This window comes from Diplotaxodon limnothrissa, linkage group LG11 (assembly GCF_057381915.1).
Source record: "Diplotaxodon limnothrissa isolate DT_005_m linkage group LG11, D_limnothrissa_male_GT1.1, whole genome shotgun sequence".
Taxonomy (NCBI): domain Eukaryota; kingdom Metazoa; phylum Chordata; class Actinopteri; order Cichliformes; family Cichlidae; genus Diplotaxodon; species Diplotaxodon limnothrissa.
This window is the reverse complement of record NC_140606.1, coordinates 26,431,223-26,452,157: the sequence shown is the minus strand read 5'-3', so window position 1 is coordinate 26,452,157 and position 20,935 is coordinate 26,431,223. Positions and strand designations below refer to the sequence as shown.

Here is a 20,935-nt window from a genome sequence, read left to right as displayed (position 1 = left end):
AACAAACACTTTAAACCCCGCCCACTGTAAACTTAGCCAATCGGGGACGAGCAAGTAGATTGACAGCGGAAAGCACGGAATCTATTGGGTGGATTTCTCGATCCGTGACCAGTTGTCACCGCCTCATATTCCTTGAGTGACGGCAGACATAACCAATATGTGGCTGTATGTGAGATTGCACTTGAGCCATGCCCCACACCCATGATCGCACACAGTCTGGCTACGTGCACAGCGTGATTTTTTTTCTTTATCTGAACTGTTCATTTTGTTCTAGAAACAGCTCCTGCAGACGCATGCCAGCAGTTTAATGCAAGTGAACTCTTACTGTGTACGTGCAAAATTACCGCCGGTGGTGAAGTTTTTGTTTACAAAAAACAACATTGATTGAAAGAACTCCAAGCGTGTTGTACAATGTTCAAATACGTGTTGTACATTGTTTTGTTATGTTTTATGCTGCTGTATGTACATCTTGGATATGTCCTGTAGATTTTGCATTATATGAGTCCACTCTCCTGCATGCAGGGCCCAATTTCAAAAACATACAATGCACAAAAAATACACCACATAAAGATTAAGATTGCAAGATCGATTACTTAATGCAGTGTATCAGGTATGGAAACTTTGTTTGCTGGATTGTGGATTTTTTTATAATAGCTCTAGACAGTTGCATTTCCCAATACGAATCCACAGAAGTTTAGTTTAGGCATGTTTATAAACCATGCAATTATTCTCATAATTATAACTAGGGAGGTGAGGTTAACATTTTCTGCTGCTCGCCTTCTCTATTTATGTTTTCCGTGTGGCACATTCTGCCTTTTTAAGTGTATTAAAGTTGAAACGTTAACATTTTTGTTTTGTTAAAACTCACGCAACTCAATGTCTGGCTTTAGCTAGTTGTGTAAATTGCTATCATAAGTTATACATTGTTACTGATAATGCAAACTAAAGAAGTTTTAAATGTTTATTGACTGCTGTGAAGGGAATGAATGGCTGTACTCACGTTTAACCATAAAGTAAACACAATTCAACATTAACCCAGCATGAAAACTTTACCTTGGGCGACATATATATTTTAAGAAGCTTATCACTCCTGGGAAAATAAAAGAAAGCTGCATTTTATGCAAGCTTTTATAATAAGGTGACAGACACAACTGCTCTTGTCTAAGTCTCTTATGGTGAATCAGCCCATAAAAGCAAGGAGTTTTGTGTCATTCAACTGGAACATCATCATCTGTAGGCAGCTCTCATACCAGACAAGTAACCAGTTGCTGTAAATCTCCACTGTCTGCAAAAAGCAAAAATACAAGATAAATGAGATAACGGAAGGAAAACTGTGATAAGACTGAAAAGATGACGACACAAAACTGTCTAACAGGATGAAACAACTGGTAATGAGAGATTTCCTTGTGATGCAGATCCAGTGCTTCTGATATTCTGTGGGAGGCATTCTGCAGAGATTTGGGCCACCCTTGCATCTAATCTGCATTCAAAGTCCACCCTTAAACGAGACCAGAGACTCAATACTTTAGCAGATGATTTCATTACTCGAGTAATTCAGAAGAGAAGAAAATGAAAGAAAAAGAGATTTATCAACAAGACGTCGAAGATATTCAGACTACTTTCTATTTAACTTTTATCTTGGTATTTTTTGTGAAAAGAGAGCATTGCTGTACCCAGGGGTGCCTCCAAGTGGGGGACCGCGGGGAGGGGGGGGCCCAATTTGCTTTTCTTTCTCTCTTTTTTGTCGTATTTTTCAAGTAACCTATATTTGACAACAGCATAATAAAACTTGTAATTCCGCTTTTAGCGTGCCACCCGAATCCTTTTAGTGGCCCCCATATGGCCACACCTTTGGAAAAATCTGAAGGAGCCCCTTTCTTTACCTTCTCAAGAAGTTTTAGTTTTAATTGTTGCCTCTGCAATGCTGCGTGTTGTTTTCTTGACAATATTCTGGTCCGAAACAGCATGCACATGTTCAGGTCAGATAACAGAAAACAGGAAAGATGAAATATGCAAAGGTTAATCGTGATAACAGTGTATGAAATAAGAATCAGCACAATTTTAAAATATACATTCCTCTACCAATTTTTTTTCTTAATTTTCTTCTTTTAGCAGCAAACAATTTTACATCAATTTTCTATATTGTTCTATAAGCATTAATATACAATCCTAAAATATGACACCTACTACCTACCACCAAGACATTTTCCTGTGAAGTCATATGACCCGTGACATGTCCCTCTTAGATTGACCAGATGCTGCCAAAACCACTCCTTGTCCATGAATGGACCGGGGAAACCCTGGGATGACTTAGCATGCTGATGTGTGGCTGTTTATCCCAATTTAGGTGAAGTGAATCAGAGAATGGAAAGATATCTTAGACAGTTTGAACTTGTTTCGTAGTATAGGGCCCAGTTTAACTGGGGATCCTCTTTTGTGTTTACATACTTCCTGAGTTCCAGTTATTTCTGTACACAGATTCATCATTTCCCACTAACAGCAACAAATTACGTCATAAAATTTATGAGATTAAAGACATTGCAGGAAAAAACAAATTCCATGAAAAGTTTGTGCCAAATCCATGTCAACATCACCTTCAGACAATAATGTGAGACAGGATGACAGGGGCGTACCACTGTGCCTCTGTGCCAACAATCACAGGTGGATGTTAACCCTGTGACACCATTGATTCCTTGATTGATAATTGAGTTTGCCTGCTGTTCACTCTGTGAGCTGTATAACACTTATGACCTATTTTAATAAGTGAGCATCACAGCTTGACACATACAGTCATTATTCTGTTCACAATAAGCAACTTTCCTTCATTTTTTATCAGCTCAGACAATTGTTAGATTTGTCGAGTTTTGTTGAGCTTTGTAATTCAGGAAATAACAAAGATCTAATCAGTAGCCGATTTCCTTACTCTGTGGGTGCGTCACCATAAAATGTGCAGTGGAAAGTTTAGCCCTGCACTAAAGGACACTACCTGAAGGTTAAAAATCCAGAATTCATTGGATGTGTTCTGATCTACACTTGTAGCACACCCATTTGGCACGTGACTGCACGGATAAAAAGCGCTCATTAATAAGGAAGCTTTTTTGTTTTTTGCTTTTTTAACTATCCAAAAGCCATAAAACTTTATTTACTAGAGAGATATGTCGAAATTTTGAGATACTGCCTCGAAAAATGTCTACTTAGTGCTAGCTGGTTATTTATTTGTTTAGTAAGGGGGGAGCAAGCTTCGTTGGTGCTCCTGATACTCCTGTGAATGCATATCTTGGGCATGATTTTGTTTTTTTAACACTAACCCTCCTGTTGTTTGTGAGATATTTCAGATATTTCTGTAATGATTTACAGTAAGGAGAATGTAAGTCTGATCAGGTTCCCTGAGTTTCAAGCTAATATTAAATGTCTAATAGCAAACATGCATCTACAGTATTATTAAGTTATAGTGCATTTATTTTCCCCAATGAATTCGACGTATGAGATAAAATATATCTTACCTGTGTTTCCCGCCCTCCTTGTATATGTGGATTTTAATTTAATGTCGCACCCTGCCCTTTATTTTTATCTGTACAGATACAGTACATGTACATGTATCGCTACATTTATATTAAATACTGTAATTAGTATTCCCTTTGGCAACTTTGAAAATTAAAATTTAAATAAAAAAGAAAAGAAAAAGCAGTGGATCTCAGAGCCAGCTTACATAGATAGTCCACAGAGAGCATGCGCGATCTTCCCACCGACTGACTACTTGCTCACGTCGCAGACACCCAGGGATGCTGTAGTCTGTACCCTGAGACCCTGAGTGGAAGCTGAAGGTGTGGGACTCTGTAAGCTGAGCTGTGAGCGTACTGGAAGAGGTGAAAATGGACTTTGGAGAAAACAGGAGATGATGAGGAAGTGAAATACAGTGTGAGAAAACAAGAGACATAGGATCTGTGTTTTTGTTGTTGTTGTTTTGTGTGTGTGCCTGTGTGCTTTGTATCGTTGGGTTTAGACATAGATTAGATTTTTTTAAAATTTAATTTATTGTTGTTTTTTTTCCATAGGTCAGTTGGCTTAATGAATTTCATTTGTCACAGTGATTTAAATTATAAGCTGAGATCAGTTTGTTTAAATGCCAAAATAAAAGTTGGCTTAAAACAATCAACAAATTAATGACACATCGTTTAACTGGGATCGGAGACAAATAATAAATAAGCGATCTTCTCTAAGCACAATTTCTTTACCAAAGTTTTAAATCTACCAACAAATAAGTGTTGTGGAGTTTACACCATGTCGTAACAAAAAGACAACTGTCTGCAATATCAAGGACAATGGACAACATGCTGCTGACATGAGGACTCAGAGGAGACCAGCTGCATGTCTCTGCTCACTGTACTTTCTCATTGCAAATTCATAGTTTTATAATTAAACTGCAGGTGAACTCAACATCATCTAGACGATTTAATTTCCTCTATTACTGCGTCACTTGTAATAACACAAACATATTTCTATATTTTTAAAAAGGCTGTTTTTATGGAAATGCGGGACTCTAGGAGTCTATTCCTGGGAGCACAGCACACACAATTGCGTAATATTTGTTGTCAGAGGACAAATATTCAGATTCCTAGTATTCCTATTGGAGTCCTAATTTTAGTTTACAATTTCCTGTCGTGGAGAGAAAGAGAGGTGCAGCCACTTGCTATGTCTCCAAAACATCATCAACAGTTAACATGTTAAAACTGGTCAGCAATTTAAGCACATAAAGTGAAGTAATTCAAGGCTCCACCATTATGCCTGCACTGGTGCAGGGCAAACGTTTACAGGCAAGTCTAGATAGAGTAGATTTTTGTTGAAACTTGTCTGCAGTTTAAAAAAAATATGTGGTTCAACTGGAAATTGGGCTATACTCTTGTTTATGCTTGAGCTGTTGGCTTTAACCTCTCTATAGAGAAGACTGAATCTTTAGTGGACATAACGGTGTCTCAATAGCTTCCCTGTCGGCCACATTCCCAAAATTGTCTTTGTTTAGGTGCAGCACCATAAACTAGTCTTAACCCACAAATAACAGCAGCATTATCTTGAGTTTTCTCCCATTATTGGGAACCAACAAGAACACTGCAGCACCATCCTCCAAAACACGACATGAGACAAGCTTTAAATGACCAAGTCAGAGAATGTGAACTCTGACTGTTCAGTGTTGTTGTAAATGTAATAGTGACCTATATGTCATGAGAAGGTTTACTGAATTTAGATTTTTATGACTATGTAGTTGAATTGTGAGACAGTGCCACTTCATCAAAGTTGACTTGTTTCAAAATCAAACATATTTAAGCAGCAACTGTTGCATTAAAGTTTGTTTGAAGACATTAACATGTTCGTAGTCTTTGCTCGTAGTGCTTTGACCCTCACTCCAAATTTGTGGACCTCTACTTGTCACACAAACACACTTGGGTTTGTGTCTTTCCTCAAAAAAGCTGTTTTTTTCCCCTGATGTTTTGTGTTCGAGAGGAATAATAAATTGGAATCAGCTGACAAAGGCTTACATTGAGTCTAAACACTACATTATACTTTACACGAACATGGTGAAAAATGTTAGAATATTAAGTTTTTAACTATGAAAAAAAGAGAACCACTTCCTTTGTGTTTTATTCAATGTCAGCTGTGCTTTTGATCACAGATCACCTCTGACTAACTGATATGTTTTTTTCTTGCATTTTTATTCAGGCCTTCACATTTTTTGCAGTAGGAAAATTCTTTCAGTTTGTGGCTGCAACGAATGGTAACTGGTAAAGCACATAAGCATAATTCAGGTGTTAACTGGATTTGTGTTAGAGTAAGGATGAAGTCACTCAATGTAGCAACTACATTTTCTATTAAAAGTAGGACAACATTTAGAACGTGCAGTTTCTATTGACATTCATTTATGAATCTGTGGTATGTTGAGCTCTCTCTCCACTGTGATATTGCTCAATGTAGCTCACCCAGTCTATCAGCTATAATCATTTGAATGTGACAGAATTATTGCAATACGGATCTCAGAGTTTAAGTCAACAGGAAAATTATTGGTCTACAACAAAGACATGAGTGATAGATTGAGTATTGTTTCCTTAATTTGTAAACCCGGGTGTGCCTGCTTGTAATAATTTATGAATGTAGTATTAAAACCATTTACTTATGTAATTACAAGGCCCAACCTGAAGTACTGTGGCCCACCTAAAAATCAGAATCCTGGCATTGTGTCCGTCTGCTGATGTAGTTCAGCTTAAAATTTAAAAGTTCAGCTTGAAATCAGCCTCAATTCATTGTCAAGTCACACACAATGTTCAAATATGTTTTTATTTTTTTATTTTTTTTATTTTTATTTATTTAAAAAAAAAAAAAAAAAAAAAGTCGAATTTCCCAGAGGAACCCACCCGAGGGATTAATAAAGTTCTATCTTATCTTATTTCATAAGTCTGCGTTTACTGAAATGTGTCCCATGTAACCTATGAACCTCGTTGTACGTCTTGGAATTGTCTGGCAGATCTCTTATGATACATCTCATGATTTCTCTCCTGCACGCAGGGGCCCATTTTTCAAAAACCGTATATTACAACAAAAAAAATAATACAGATTCCAAGAATAATATTTCTTGGGAAAAAGTCATTTCCATAAGAAAATATTTTTTTAAAACAAATCTACTGATGTACACACAATATTTGTAATGTACTGTGCATAGCAGATAAAAACCATAATACCCACACCCCCTTTCTGGCAGTCTTCAGCAGTTCACTTTGCTGCTTCATGCAGTAAAGTGAATACATTGTTTCAACACATGAAACAAATGAGAGCCACTGCTACACTGAGATGCAATCTTATAGCATTTTGAGCTGCTGCATTGTCCTCTAGAAATGTCACTGAATGTCCATCATCTTTAATCCAGCAGTTCCTGAATCAGATAACTGAGTTTGATCCTTTATAGTGTCCACTCTCAGGTCAGGCTGTGGCTGTGGCCGCTGTCAGTTTGAGAGCATCTGACAGGTTATGACTCTTGACTCTGGAGCTGGCTATGGTTTCCAGATGGGATTTGGGCACCCATCCACGTTGCCGATCAGAGAGCTTCGTCCCTTCTACCCAGTCTGGAAAAAAGGATAGAATCCAACATAAGTGATTTCTTCAAATACTTGTAGGCATTTCTAGTTGGGAATGACAATGAAAGTAATGAGATGATCTTACTATCACTGCTTTCCTGGTGCACCAGAATGACATCAGCTTTTTCTAAGGACAACTCATCTGGCTGTTGAGCAAAAAAAGCTCGGATACATTGCATCTGTTCGAAATCTGCAAGAGGAAAAATGGAAAGGATAAAAGTTAAAGGAAGTTAACACACTATTGTCTTAAAGTTTCCCACTGTTTACATATTTAGGTTATTTGCAGGAGACTGTGGGATGCTGTCTCCAGTACTGAATGGACTGATGTGTGTTTAGACAAATCATCATGCTACAGTTGTATGAATCAAAATCTTGGGCCAAATTTAATGTTTTCCTTTGCAGTAGTCCATCCAACTATGCATCGGCTGACATTGGGCAATAGGTAGTTACATTAGTTACATTAGCATTAGTTAGTCACCAATTAACCCAACAATCGTGCTTTTGGATTATGGGAGGAAAGCAGAGCACCCAGAAAAAATGCATTAGGTGCAGGAACGTCACATTACAGACAACAGACAAGAGTCTTTTCTCCCTTTAAGACTGAGGTCACTTGCCCATACAAGATTGTCTACAATGTTGCATCTAAAGGCCTCTGTTTTGAATGCTAGACTCTCCAAATCTCAGCACTGCTGTGAAAGAAAAATCTGATTTAAAAAAAAATTTCTGTTCCTATTTTTGGTAAACATCAAATGCTTTGCTTTAGCCGGATGTTTAATTTACTGTCATGTACAAATTCATATTGTTATTGATGATATAAACCGGAGAAGAATCTTTAACACACTGTTGGGTTTATTGACTGCTATAAAGGGAATTCAAGGGTTTCACTCACATTTAACCATGAACTAAACAAATTGCAACATCTAACCCAAGGTGAAAACTTTACCTTGTGCACTAGAAAAATCTACTTCAGTATGGGGCCTGGAGAGGGCGGATATCCAACGAAGCTTATCACTCCTGGAAAAATACAAATAAGATGCATCTTATACAAATTTTTATTATGCGGTAAACACTGCAGACACTACTGCTACTATCCAATCTCTTACGGTGCATCAGTCCTGAGGAGCAGGGATTTTTGTGCCATATACAACCGGAACAGATTCTTCTGTAGGGAGTGAAGTTTGACACGACAGTTCTCAACACGCAGCTCTGATACTGGACAGTGATCAATTACCGTAAATCTTCCCCCTCTGCAAACAGCAAGAGAAAAAAAAAAATCACAGAAGAAATGAGACAGCGGAAGGAAATACTGATTACTGAAGAGGTGACGACATAAGACAGTAGATATGAGGGTAACAGGATGAACCAAATGATAATGAGAGAGATGCTTAATGCCTTGTGATGGATTACTGTGCATTCACAAAACAGCGTGATTGTTCTTACTCCTTTGGTAGTGAAAGCAGCAAGTAGTCATTGAAGAGGTGCAAATAAGCATTTTTCTCTGTCTCCTTAAGAGAGAAATCCATCAGCTGAGTGACAGGACCTTCTCGAACTATCCTCCGAGACTGGCTAATCAAAGGAAGAGTCTGCAATAGAAAAAATACACAAAGAAAAAAAGGAAGATAAAGCAGATATTAACTGTTAATGCCAAACTATTTAAATGGGGAAAAATTAACTCCAGAGATTTGGTAGTTTTGATTGTTGAGAAGCATACTGGACACATTTGGAAGGTCGTTAATTACCCACCTTGCACTCAAAGTCCACCTTAGCACTGAGAGAAACCAGAGACTCGATGCTTTTCATTTGAGAGATGCTGTCATTACCTTGTTGAATAATCTAGAAGAGCGACAAATAAAACACTGATTTCACAACAAGTAGTCTTGAGATATTCCGCTTATTTTTAGTAACTGTAATTTTGCTATTATTTGTAAATATTCAGTGAATTTAAAAAAAAAAAAAAAAAAAAAAAAAAAGTGTGTCGCTGTACCTTCTCCAGTTGTTTTAGAGCTTTGATGGCCTGCGTTGCCTCCGCCGTGCCGCGTGTTGTTCTCTTGACAATATTCTGGACAGAAACAGCATGAATGTGTTCAGGTGACAAAATAGCAAAAAGGACCAAACGTCAACTAAAACTGCTGCAGAGAGCTTTCATACACACCTGGACCAGCAACTTAAGTCTTGTAATCCTTTGGAAGGGAAGCACAAGGAAGGAGCGAAGAGGAAGTCTCTGACAAACAGCATTCTTCTCTATTTTCTCCACGATCATTTTAAACCTTGGATTCTCATTCCTGGAAGGAAAAGAGAAATTTTAACCATAACTAGACAGCGAAAATTTCAGAAGAAATTTTAAGTGTGCCTATGCCGGACTTTATGTCCGACTTTAACCCGGAGAGGCGCGATTGCAGATGCTGCTCAGGTGGGTCCACCTCCCCTGCAGCGACACTGCAGACCACACCCCGCCACACACATCAAACACGTAAAATAAATATTTATCCAGATATTTTGCAAATATTTATTTTTCATTTTTTGCAGCATAGTGCTTTTTCCCCAAATATTTTTAAAATTCAGGTCAAGGCGCAAATCAAAGTAAACTGTATTTTGATCTCTCCTATATGCAGCGCAGCATACAGAGAGACAAGAGGACGAGGCTGCAAGTACATCACAATTTTGCATTCACTATTCTGTTTTTTGTTATTTTTACACAGCGTTCTGATTGATTGACAATGGTCTACAGCCAATCTTTTGCATTATTATACAAACTTTGGTTGTGAGATTCAGATAATTATTTAATAAAAGCTAGATATTAAATGAGAATAAGAAAGAAAAGTATTTCTTTGTGCCCCCCTTTCCTTTTTAATGCCCTATCTGGCCCCCCTAGCAAAAACTTTGCCAGATCCGCTCCTGCACAGTTACCTGCTGTCAGCTGTAGAAAAGGATCCTGGTGTTATTTGTCTTTCAGAAACCGTTCATAACTTCCCTTCAACTCATTCATGTCACCTAAAAGGTAAACCTGTTTCTCCATCACCTGTTCAGCTCTGATGATTCAGTAAGGACATCTCCTGGTTTCATCTTCATGTTTCCCCTCTCACTAGGATATCCAAACCGACATAATGACCAGCAGCTTTTACAGCTGTGGCTCCAGCAAACATCAGCTGATACTAGAAATTAATATCAAATAAATTCTAACAAAAGCTGATAAAGCTTAAACGCGCTGCTGTTGTTTAGCACGATATCCGTTGGTTTCCTCTTTCTGGCGCAAAGTGGGCGATAAACAAACACGAGAGAAAAGCCGATCAGCTGATCATTGATCAGTTTCATGATTGAAGTTACAACAGGCGAGAGAGGGATGGAATGACAGCACAAGAGGCAGCTGTGCAGCGTAATGACAGAATAAATCCAGCTTTGTGTCTCCCCCCCCATTCTAGCTGAAGTACGGGCCAAACTGTGTTCCTTTTCAGCTCAATACGAAACAGTAATATTTTCTCTGAATGTAGGATGATTCCGTTTGTACGGGATGGTTGGCAACTCTACTAACTAACCTTATGAATAAAATAAAGTTCAACATCAGTAACATAGCACGCACACAGCTGTATAGAAACTCTGTCATGCTAGCTAGCACGCAGTACGAGTTATTGTAACTGATTGTAAAAAGTCAGCACAACGAAACTAAACTACACCTAAACTTGGTTTATATCAGACCCAGATAGACTCCAGGTCAAAACTTCTCACCTGAAGTTAAGTTCACCTGACACTCGGACCGGTGGCCCTCGGGTCTCTGCTTGTCCTTTGTTTCATAAAACGGCTGGCCTCTGCTGGAGCTCCGCGTTAGCCACCACCAAAGAACTGAGTTATTTTTTCACATTGACCAGCATCTGGACAATTCACCACCTTCTACTGTTATACCATTATTAAAATGAATACATAAATCATCGGCCCATAAAAATGAAAAATAAGTCCATCTATGACACAGAGTCAACGAGAAAGACCGGTGTTTGTGTGTGTGTGTGAGAGAGAGAGAGAAAACGACATCCAGAGAGTGAGGTTTTCTCGCTGGCTTTAATTAGCCAGGATCGTTGTCAGACAGCCCGGGCTAGCTAGCTAGCTGTCTAGCTCTTTGCAGAACGTCAGAGCACTTTTGCTAATATGGGATGTCTTGATAAAACGAGCAGATATTTGAAGTTAACATCTGGCAGATCCACCACATTTCACTGAATAAATAAATCAACGGCCCATATAAACAAAAAATAAGTCCAGCTGTGACCCAGACTCATCACGAAAGGGTGAAACGAGAGAGTGAGCCGCCCTTGCTGGCATCCAGGCCGGGCTGTCGCTTGTCAGCCAAGCCGCACTAGCTAGCTAGGGAGTTAGCGGTCAGGCGGCACCAACGACATCTGAACACTGTTGCTAATATGGGATGTATTGATAAAACGAGCAGATATTTGAAGTTTACACAGCAACATTCTTGCCTGAAAATGTCTTAAAAGTTTATTTTGTGACCTAGAAACAGTAATAAGAGCAATATAAAAACAAAGTAGTGGCCGCCATTGTTTGACTCGGCAGAGGCGTGCTATGAATTGTGGGATATGGAGTTTGCCACCAAGCATCCACCCTTTCCATTACCTTAACTAATGAATAGTTCACGCAATCTAAAGAATTCCAATGGTTCCTGAAAGCAGCGGCGGCATACCGTCAGTACGGTAATCCAAATAAGGGTAGACAGGCGTACCACTCTAGGCATACCACTAGAGAGAGCCAACACACCACAAATGAATAAATAAAAATAAAATAAAATAAATAGATACAAGATTTTAGAACCAAACAGAGGCAACACAGCATGATTCAGTGGCTTACATGAGTCTCTGATAAGTTGCATCCTGATAGGACTGGTTGGTGAGGTAAGGCACATAGGCTTTTCTGAAGAGCGGACACTGCCGATAAATGATGTCGCAGACGGTGAAGTGCATTACATCTGATTCCACCCGCTCCTCCAGTTTTGACAGAAAACTAAAAATCACAAAGCAGCATTTTTTTTTAAAACCAACGACTTCAAACTTTGTGCCTGCAAAGCACAATGGGCACAAGAATATCGATGCATGCCAAAACTATTACTATATATTAGTACACCTTTATTATGATGAGTAACTACAATCATGTAACTGATAAGAAGAGGTTTTTTTTTTTTTTTTTTTTTTTTTTTTTCAAAGTCAAAGTCAACTTTATTTGTCGATTCTTCCACATGTACAGGACATACGGAGAATAGAAATTGCGTTACTCTTCAATCCCTAGATAAATAGCAAATGAACATTTAAATATATTTAAATATAAAAGTGATTTAAAAAAATGCAAGTAAAATAATTAAAAAGTAAAAATTTAAATAAATACAATTTTACATATAACAAGGAAGCTATACAATATACAATATAATGGGTAAGTGACATTGAGTGTAAACCAGGCAGTTTTTGAGCAAATGCATATTTTAATAATGAATTTGATCCAGACAGCTTTAATCTTAAATTTAACAAAAAGCAGTAAATGACAGGCTTTAGTCTCATAGCTGTATCTAAATGTAAAGACAACTATTTCAAGTAAATGCAAATGTATAGCAGAGTTATAGTTCTGACCTGTGGCTAATGGCACGAACATCAACCAGCCTTGAAAAGAGCCAGTTCTTGTCCTGAGTGGTCAGCTGCGCCCCCAGCTGTTTAGACTTGACAAAGTGGTCAACGACAATTTCCAAACTCCGGCAGTAGGAAGCTTCTGAGGTAATAACTTCAAACCTCACCTTGAAACCAAAATCAAAAGTGCGAACGTTAAGCATGTGTCAACTGCCCAAAAACTGCAGCTAATAACCACACTGCTGTCAGTCTGCTAGAGGCTGGGAAATTTCCAAGGAGCACAATTTCACAACAAGTCTTTGGGAGTTTACAAGGAAAAATGCACATGTTTATGCAACTGAATATTCTCGCAAGAGATGCACATCTGCCAGTAAAACGTAGAAACCCCGGAGGGTTAGTGTGGAATAATACAAGGAATAATTTAGACAATTTGAGTGGGCATAAGTGTGATGCAATGATAATGAAAAGCTGATTCACGTAAGTCACGTGACTTCCTATAAACAGTTTTTAAAAAGCTGACAACGTAAAATGCAATCTGAGCACTTGTATGAAACATTGAGCAAAAGGAGCCGAATCACTACAATCTTAAGAAAAACTCAAAAGAAACAATGAGTAAGTCTAGAAATGTTAAAAACGGCATTTAAGTATCTGGAGGAGTCTGAATTTCCACTACGCAAAAATGTTTTGCCAGTTTTTTCCCCAGAAATGCAAATACAGACTGTTACACTGATCCTTAACATTTACACATAAATATCAAATTTACAATTAAATCAAGCTCAGAAGCTTAAGAGGAAGTCTGTAAGGAAAGTCACAGATAACTGTGATGCAAACAGCTGCTATTAAGACAGCCCATCTATGAAAAAATGACTAATAATATTACTGCTATTGATCATCTGATGGAAAGTTACTTGCATAATATTCCTGCTCCAGTGAAGTCTAAAGGAAAATGCATGATTTGTGATGATTTTTATGCAATCAAATGCCGACCCTTTCATATGTGGATTAAGTCAAAGTTACCTCTTGTAGCCGCCTCTGGTCCTCTGTGAGCTCATCTAGCTCAGCACTGTTCCTGACCCCCGGCAGATCTCGCCACAGCGAGGACGACTGTGAGATTGACAGACGTGGGGAAGAAGCTCTACGTTCACCCCTGGGGCATTCAGGGAGATGCAAGCTTTGGATAGGGAAAGAGCCTGTGTGGGAGAAAGACTTGGGATGTGGTTGTGGGGGAATGGGAGGAAGAGCTCTGCGGGCAGGAGGAGGTGAGGGAAGAGGAGACGAAGTTTGGTCCTCACTCACAGAGAGGAATTCAGAACGAGCCTGACGCAGGATCTCAGAGTTCTGGGCTGCCTCACTGTATTGCTGATAGAGTTGTGCAGCATCTGGGTGAGAGGCAGGAAGAGAGACGAATAAATAAAGAGTGCACGAGAGAAAAATAAGGTAGACATTTTTTTTTTAAATTAAAAGGAGCAAAGGAAAACAGGCCAGACAGGAACAGCACTACCCATAAGGAGCTGTTTGCATTTGTCTTTGCATTCCAACAAGTAGGTGTGTGGAGGCAAAGTTGTAGAAGCAGCTGTGTTTCCTCTCAACATGTTAGAAAATATGAACGCTTGCAGAAACACGCCTGTGACTTTCAAATACACCGGTATATACAGTGCAGCCAAAGACACATTACTGCCCCATTTCTCCCAATATCCATTTCATAATATCATTAGGCAAAAGGACCACTGCCATTTTAGATCTTTTAAGTCATCATTTATAAACGTGACAAGGCACTAGTATACAGCACTCGAAGTTTATGGCCTTTATAGTTATAAGCCAATGAATCACACACATTCGAGGGAAATACTCAAGTTGCATCACACTTTTCCCGACTGTAATTAGAGCAGAGTACAACCTGTCACTTTGTTACCGACATATTGTTGCCTTCTTCCAATGAATCATCGTAAGAACTGAGTTGATGTGCTCGGCTTGTATGTAAAGTATATATAATGGGCTACTTTAAAAAGGTAAAGAAGCAAAAAAGACAGGTAGAGCAGAGATACTCACTGTAGAACCTTGAATTACTTTTCTGTCTTTCGATTGTGCCCAAAAGATTCCTACAGCGACAGGAAGGAAATTAAATATAAGAAATGTGACATGACCTATTTGCATTAATGAGTAAATTATAGGCATTTCTCTTTTATTAATTTACATTACGAGTGACCTTTCACTGAAATATGTACAGTACTTAACAAATTTATTAGACCACCACAGCCGCCCTAACAGCATTTGCCCAAATCCTTTTTTAATGCTTCTGTAATATCCAAACCTTTTAATCAAAATTATATTTTTAATACTAAAACGAATTATTGTGGCTTTCCACCAATGTTCAAATTTACTGTTTTACACAAAAGCAGAAAAAAAACAGCACAGTAAAGCATATTATTATTCTTTGAGATGCCAAATTAGTAATTTAATTACATTCATTAACAGAAAAATGATTATATATGCTTGATTACTTAATTGATATGAATTAATTGATAGCTATTCTGAATTTTCAGAGAACTGCAGAGTGCCAGTTCAAATTTGTTATTTGCCCTAATAAATAACAATATACCCTTTTTAGTTTTAAACACAAGCTGTCTAATAAATTTGTTAAGCACTCCCAAACTCAAACAACACAGTTAAGACAAGTTAAGACAAGACTGTTCTTAATATCAGGTACATCAAATGTTAAAAAAAAAAAAAAAAAAAAAAAAAAAAAAAAAAGAGCATATATATGTGCATCTGTACACACACACACGCACACACACACGCACACACGCACACACAGTATATGTGACAGTTATTCTCACCTCAGCCCCATTTCGCTCAAGCTTTTGCTCCGATCATCCTCATCATCTGCAATATAAAAGTATCCATTTGTTGACACATTGTACAGCAACATAGTTGCATTTAAATAGGCAATAATTTAAATAAATAAGCTGGTTAATTTAGTAAGCTTGATAAATAACTGAAGAGATTAGTGTGTCCAAAGCTTATTTCTTGTGTCTTTCTTGTGGCTCAACTGTGACTTTTTAACTCCTGCTCTGGGTTTTCCCGGGGCAGGAGTTTGTCCATCTCCACCTACTCTTATCTCCCCCCACTACCTGTATACTCAACATTGACGTAGTTTCCAATGAAGGTAGCGTTTTGTGCTCAGATCGGGGTAATGATAATGAAGTCTGCCTATGATCTGAGGTCCCCGTGACTGATTCAAAATAAATTTAATTAAATTTTAAAAAATTATTTAAAAAAAAAAAAAAAAAAAAAAAAAAAGGAGCAAAAATAAAAGTAAAGGCTTCAAGTAAGTGGAAATGACAAGATGACTATTAAGTAAAATTCATTTTAAAAAAATAAATAAACCAACACAGTCGTGAAGCATCATTTGGTGCATGAGTAAATCCTGAGACGTTTAAATCTAGTTTCCTCTGAGGTCAGTCTATCTTGAAATGTCATTGATTAAATGATTAAAATTTCATGCGTTGCCATTTGATTTGAAAGAGGAAAGACGTTTTTTTTGTTTTAAAAAAAATGAGTAAAAAGGAGGGAGGTGAGGTAACTATGCAGCTTTCCTGGAAACATTAGGACTGAACTGAGAAGACAGCCACAATGTTTCCATCCTCAACCTTCTTTCTTTACCTGTTGCATAAAACACTCTGGTTCTGCGATCCCTTCCAACACCTTCATCTTCTTCCACGTCTACATTTCTTCTTTGAGTTGTTTTATGGACTCCCTTTCTTCGAGACGGCACTTTGGAACCCAGTTTCTGAGAACTGTAGGAGCTCTCCAGATTCCCTACTTGCCCTTCTGCCTCTACGCAATTCACCTCAGTCAGTTCTGGTACTATCACGTCCACTGCATTAACCCTATCTTCAGGCTCCCTTCCTTGTCTTTCTTCTTCACTTTCATCCCTTCCATAGTCCACCCCCTGGCTCTCACCCTCACTAGAGGGGCACAGGAGCTCAGACTCGCAGTCATGATAAAGAATAGGGCAGCTGTTAGGCTTGTAAAGGGTGTTGTTCGCACTTAAATACATCTCTGCTTCCTTCTCTCTGAGTTTTTCTTTTTCGCTTTCTTTCAAATTAACCTCATCGTCTTCAGTTTCACTGACTGTCACCTTTATGTCTGACTTTCCTAACTGAACTTCACCAGAAGGCTCTAAAGTTGTTTTGTCCATGCTGCAATCTTCCTTCCTTTCTGATTCTAGCGCCGTGTCAGCATGAGTGTGTGTATGCGTTACAACATGCATAGCCGTGAACTGGTCAGCATGCATGTGGGCTTGGCTCTGCCCCATACCTCTCGCATCGAACAGCTCTTCCAGCTCTTCCAGCTCTGGCTCTAAGTCATCTTCTTCCATACTCAGCTTAATCGCAGGTACCTCCCTTGTTTCTTCTGCAACTTCCTCTTGTGGCTTGGCGTTGCTGGTCTCAGTCTGGTTGGCAGCTGGTTGATCTTCCTGGGCCTCTGTGCTTGGTTCTTCCTCTGAATGTCCCAGGATCTCACGGACCACATTTTTAGCCCATTTAAGGTGGGGGGCTTGGGAATGCCGCTTGGGCTCCTCAGACACGCTCCATGTCCCACTCAGTCTGATCCGAATAGCTTCCACCTCCTCTGGACTCATTCCTGTAGTGTTTATCTGATCCAAGATGGGCTGCAGTTGATCTATCGCTGATTGAGAAATTGGAGTTTGCATCTCTTTTTTGTCTGTTGGCTCTTTAGTTTTCTCTCTCCATTCCTGGAGAAGTCTCTCAGTTTTTGAGTCCTTTCTTCCCATTTCAGAATATGACTGTTTCACTTTACGTCTCATTTCCTTTCTATATTTTAAATTATGAACCGCTGAAGGCGCTCTGGAGTGGATTTTGCTTTCAGTTGCTTCTTCTGTGGAGAGCCTCTCCTCCCTCTGAACTTTATGCTCACTTCCTGTGTCCCAGTTGTTTATCATTGGGTGCTCATCATTTCTACATGATCTCTGAAGCAAGTCTTTCTGAGGCTGCTGAGTGATGTCATCAACCAACTCATGGTGAGTTTCTAAATTCGTGTCGCTTCTTTCCACTCCTCCAATCTGATCAACCTGCAATGGTAAAATATTGCTGGGTTTTGATCGGGGAAGAGTTTGCCCAACCACACAGAAGACGTACTTTGGCTGCTTCTCCTCCCCCTGATCCTCCCCGTCAGCTGTTTCCACCTCCCCCACTGTCCGTCCTTCCTCCCTCTTCTGATCTCCCACAAACCCCTGGAAGCCAGCAGGTGCCTGGGTTCCACCTTCCTGGAATTCCTGACAGTCCCTAAACCCTTCTTCACTGTCCTCTCCTCCACTTGACACGGTCACGAAGCCATCCTCTGTGGATGGCATTTCATTTCTCTCTTTCTTCCACCCTGCCTCACTTCCTCCTTCACTCTCAGAGGGTGGCCAGTTATTGCTCCCATTCTCATCCTCTCTGTCGTCTACGACGTTGTCTCCTTGTTCATCCTTTTGCCAGCTTTCCTCAACCCCTGCATCATTGTCAGACATATGTTCCTTCCCTCTCCTGATTTCCCCCACACTCTCCTGATCTGCACCGACTCCCTCCTGTTCCCTCTGTGCGTCTTCCCTGTACTCACTTCTCCCCCCCTGCCTTCTTTCACAATCTGGTTCCTCTTTTACTGGTCGCCCATCTCTTCCTCTCTCCGTCTGGGAGTACATACTCATCTCTCCTTCTCCCCGTAGCTCTTTCCGCTCTGTGTGCCTGTTGCTGTCTACAAATTTGTCTGTGCTATTCTTGCCCCTCTGTGGCTCTAACCACATCCTTCTCTGCTCTGGCATATTGCCAGTCTTTTCTCCTTTATCGCTCTCTTGTCTCTCATTTCTTATTTGCCTTTGACTTTTATCAGCAGTTCTGTCTTGATCCCTCCATGTTTCTCTCTCTCTTTTCTTTTCAAAACTGCTGTCTCTCCTTGATTCACGTTCTTCATACCTGTCCCTGTATATTCTGTGTCTCTTCTCATTGTCAGGATCACTGCTCCACTCTCCACTGCTGTGAGCTCGTGCTGGCGGACCGGGAGCCCACTCCTTCGGTGATCGACTGCTCCTGCCTGTTGCATCAACTATTCTAGTACCAGCTTCTTTTCCCCTCTTTTTCCTGTCTCTCTCAGGCTCGTACTCTCTTCTGTCTCTTCTATCTTCCTTTAAGTCTCTCCCACCTTCCTTGTCCTGCCTGTCAGTTTCTTTCCTTCTTTCTTTGTCTCTGTTTCTGTCTCTATATCGCTGCATTTCTCGATCTCTGTCATTTGCCATTTTGCCCATGTAGTCCCCCTCACTTCTGCTGTATTGAAGTATCAGCTCCTCCCTCTCTCTGTCCCTCCCTCTTTCCCTCCTCGGCCTTCTCTCATCATCATCACCTTCACTCCTGATGTCTCTCCTTTTCTCTCTTCTTCTTGCATTCTCATTCTCCTTTCTGTCTGCATAGTTCTCTCTCTCCTTTCTTCTGTGCGGGGAACCCATTCTTACCATTCTTCTATCCCAAGATTCATCCACCTCTCTTCTGCCGTCTTGAAACCTAATATCAGACAACTCCTGATATCGTCCCCTCTGGCGTAACTTCTCATCTTCTATGTATCCTCTTCCAGTGGGTTTCCCCTCATCCTTTTCTCTGCGTCTACCCTCAGATCTTTCCTTCTCAACCTGGAATGTCCTCTCTCTTTCTTGGCCCCAGACATCAGTCTCTGCTTTTTTGGGGGGCCTGTCATTCCACCTCCTTTCCCCTCTTTCTTCATCCATCTCAGTGCACAATCTTCTATCAGGACTTGTAAGACCTTTTTTCATTCTGGGAAATGTGTCACCTTTCTTTGTCGTGCGTTCTAGCTCTCGCTTAAACCAACCAGTCATTGCTGGTCTGGGACTTGAATCCAGGGGGATTTTTCCACCTGGCTGAAACTTGTGGTCAGACCTGCTTGTTTTTGTTAAAGTGTCAAAGAGGGTCCAACTGGGCCTTTTGGTCCCCATAGTACCATTGTTATTGGAGAACCTAAAAAAGAGCAGTCAGTGTCAGTCTCGAAATTGCATTGCATTAAGATTCAAACCAATATGTCAGATAAATGACTACGATATTGACCAAATTAAGTAAAGTATAAAGCTTAATAAAAATTTGAATGAATATTAGTGACATATCAATCATCTGGAGAGCCACAGCCTCTAAAATGTTATAACTTGGACAATAATCTGTGCGTTTTCTGTCTGCATTTTTAACAAGTTTTGCACTTTAAACAAAAATCAATGACAAGATCTTTTTTTAACAACAGGAAATCAAGAAGCAAGTCAGTGGAAGAAAGGGACACCCTTTTACAGTATTTAAGAATGCATTAGAGACCTGCAAAGAACAGCATACCAAAAGCAGCCTTCGAGAAAGCAAGGCCCAGTGACACATAGGCACGGCATGTAGCATGCAAACCACATCTCGCAGCTTAACCAGATCTAAATCTGTCTTCAAAGCAGAAGCAATTTACAGCGTGGTGTTTTTAATCCATCTAAAATAATAATAATAATAATAAACAACTCACCTGAATGTTGTATCCGGTGAAGATCTGGTCTCCTCCTCCTCCTCCTCCCCAGCTCAGCTCAAAAACATGGGATTGCACAACACAGAAAATTCCCTCCTTGCGTTCACATTATCAGATTGACCCAAGAAAAAGTTCTCCTTTTTTAAAGAATACATACATTCAGCTTTAAATCTCCTCTGGCTTTTCCTCTGGTGAGAAGTTAATGTTTACGCCTAAAATGTCTTTGCTGCCTCTCCCCCACCTCCCGTCTTCGCTCAAATTCCCAAACAAGTCTCAACAGATTGACACTTATCTTTGCCCTCCTTTTTCTCCCAGTCTTGTCCTCGCAGTCGCTGAACAGGGAGACCTCTCATAAATCAAGCAAAACTCGAACCGAGTGCGTCCACGGCTTCACTCCTTCACTCCCGTGTTCCGCCGATGAGATCGCCTCTGTGAACCCCCCGAAAAAAAAAAAACCCAAAACAAATCACACAACACACAACTCTCTACGCACTCCTGCACCATTCCTGTCTCACACGAAGTACAGGAAGCACACCTCCTTGGAGCGCCTCTCTTGGATCAGTGATTGGTTGATATGCGGTAGTCGGGTGTGTCTGCGCTACACACACACACGGACACACACAGCCAGGTAAGGGCGCTGAAGGA

General features: G+C 39.9%; 1 protein-coding gene across 1 annotated transcript; it reads right to left on the bottom strand.

Annotated features, from left to right (window-relative positions):
- Positions 1-6,932: 6,932 nt before the first annotated feature.
- Positions 6,933-19,736, bottom strand: arhgef5 (Rho guanine nucleotide exchange factor (GEF) 5). Its single transcript, XM_085365512.1, has 14 exons — positions 16,394-19,736; positions 15,568-15,613; positions 14,780-14,829; positions 13,748-14,109; positions 12,737-12,897; positions 11,967-12,119; positions 9,274-9,403; positions 9,106-9,180; positions 8,865-8,954; positions 8,562-8,704; positions 8,225-8,368; positions 8,065-8,135; positions 7,207-7,311; positions 6,933-7,109 (listed from the first exon to the last, which is right to left on the bottom strand). The coding sequence occupies exons 1-14, from the start codon at positions 19,734-19,736 to the stop codon at positions 6,967-6,969; spliced, it is 5,016 nt and encodes a 1,671-aa protein (XP_085221638.1). The 3' UTR covers positions 6,933-6,966.
- Between the last annotated feature and the right edge of the window lie 1,199 nt (positions 19,737-20,935).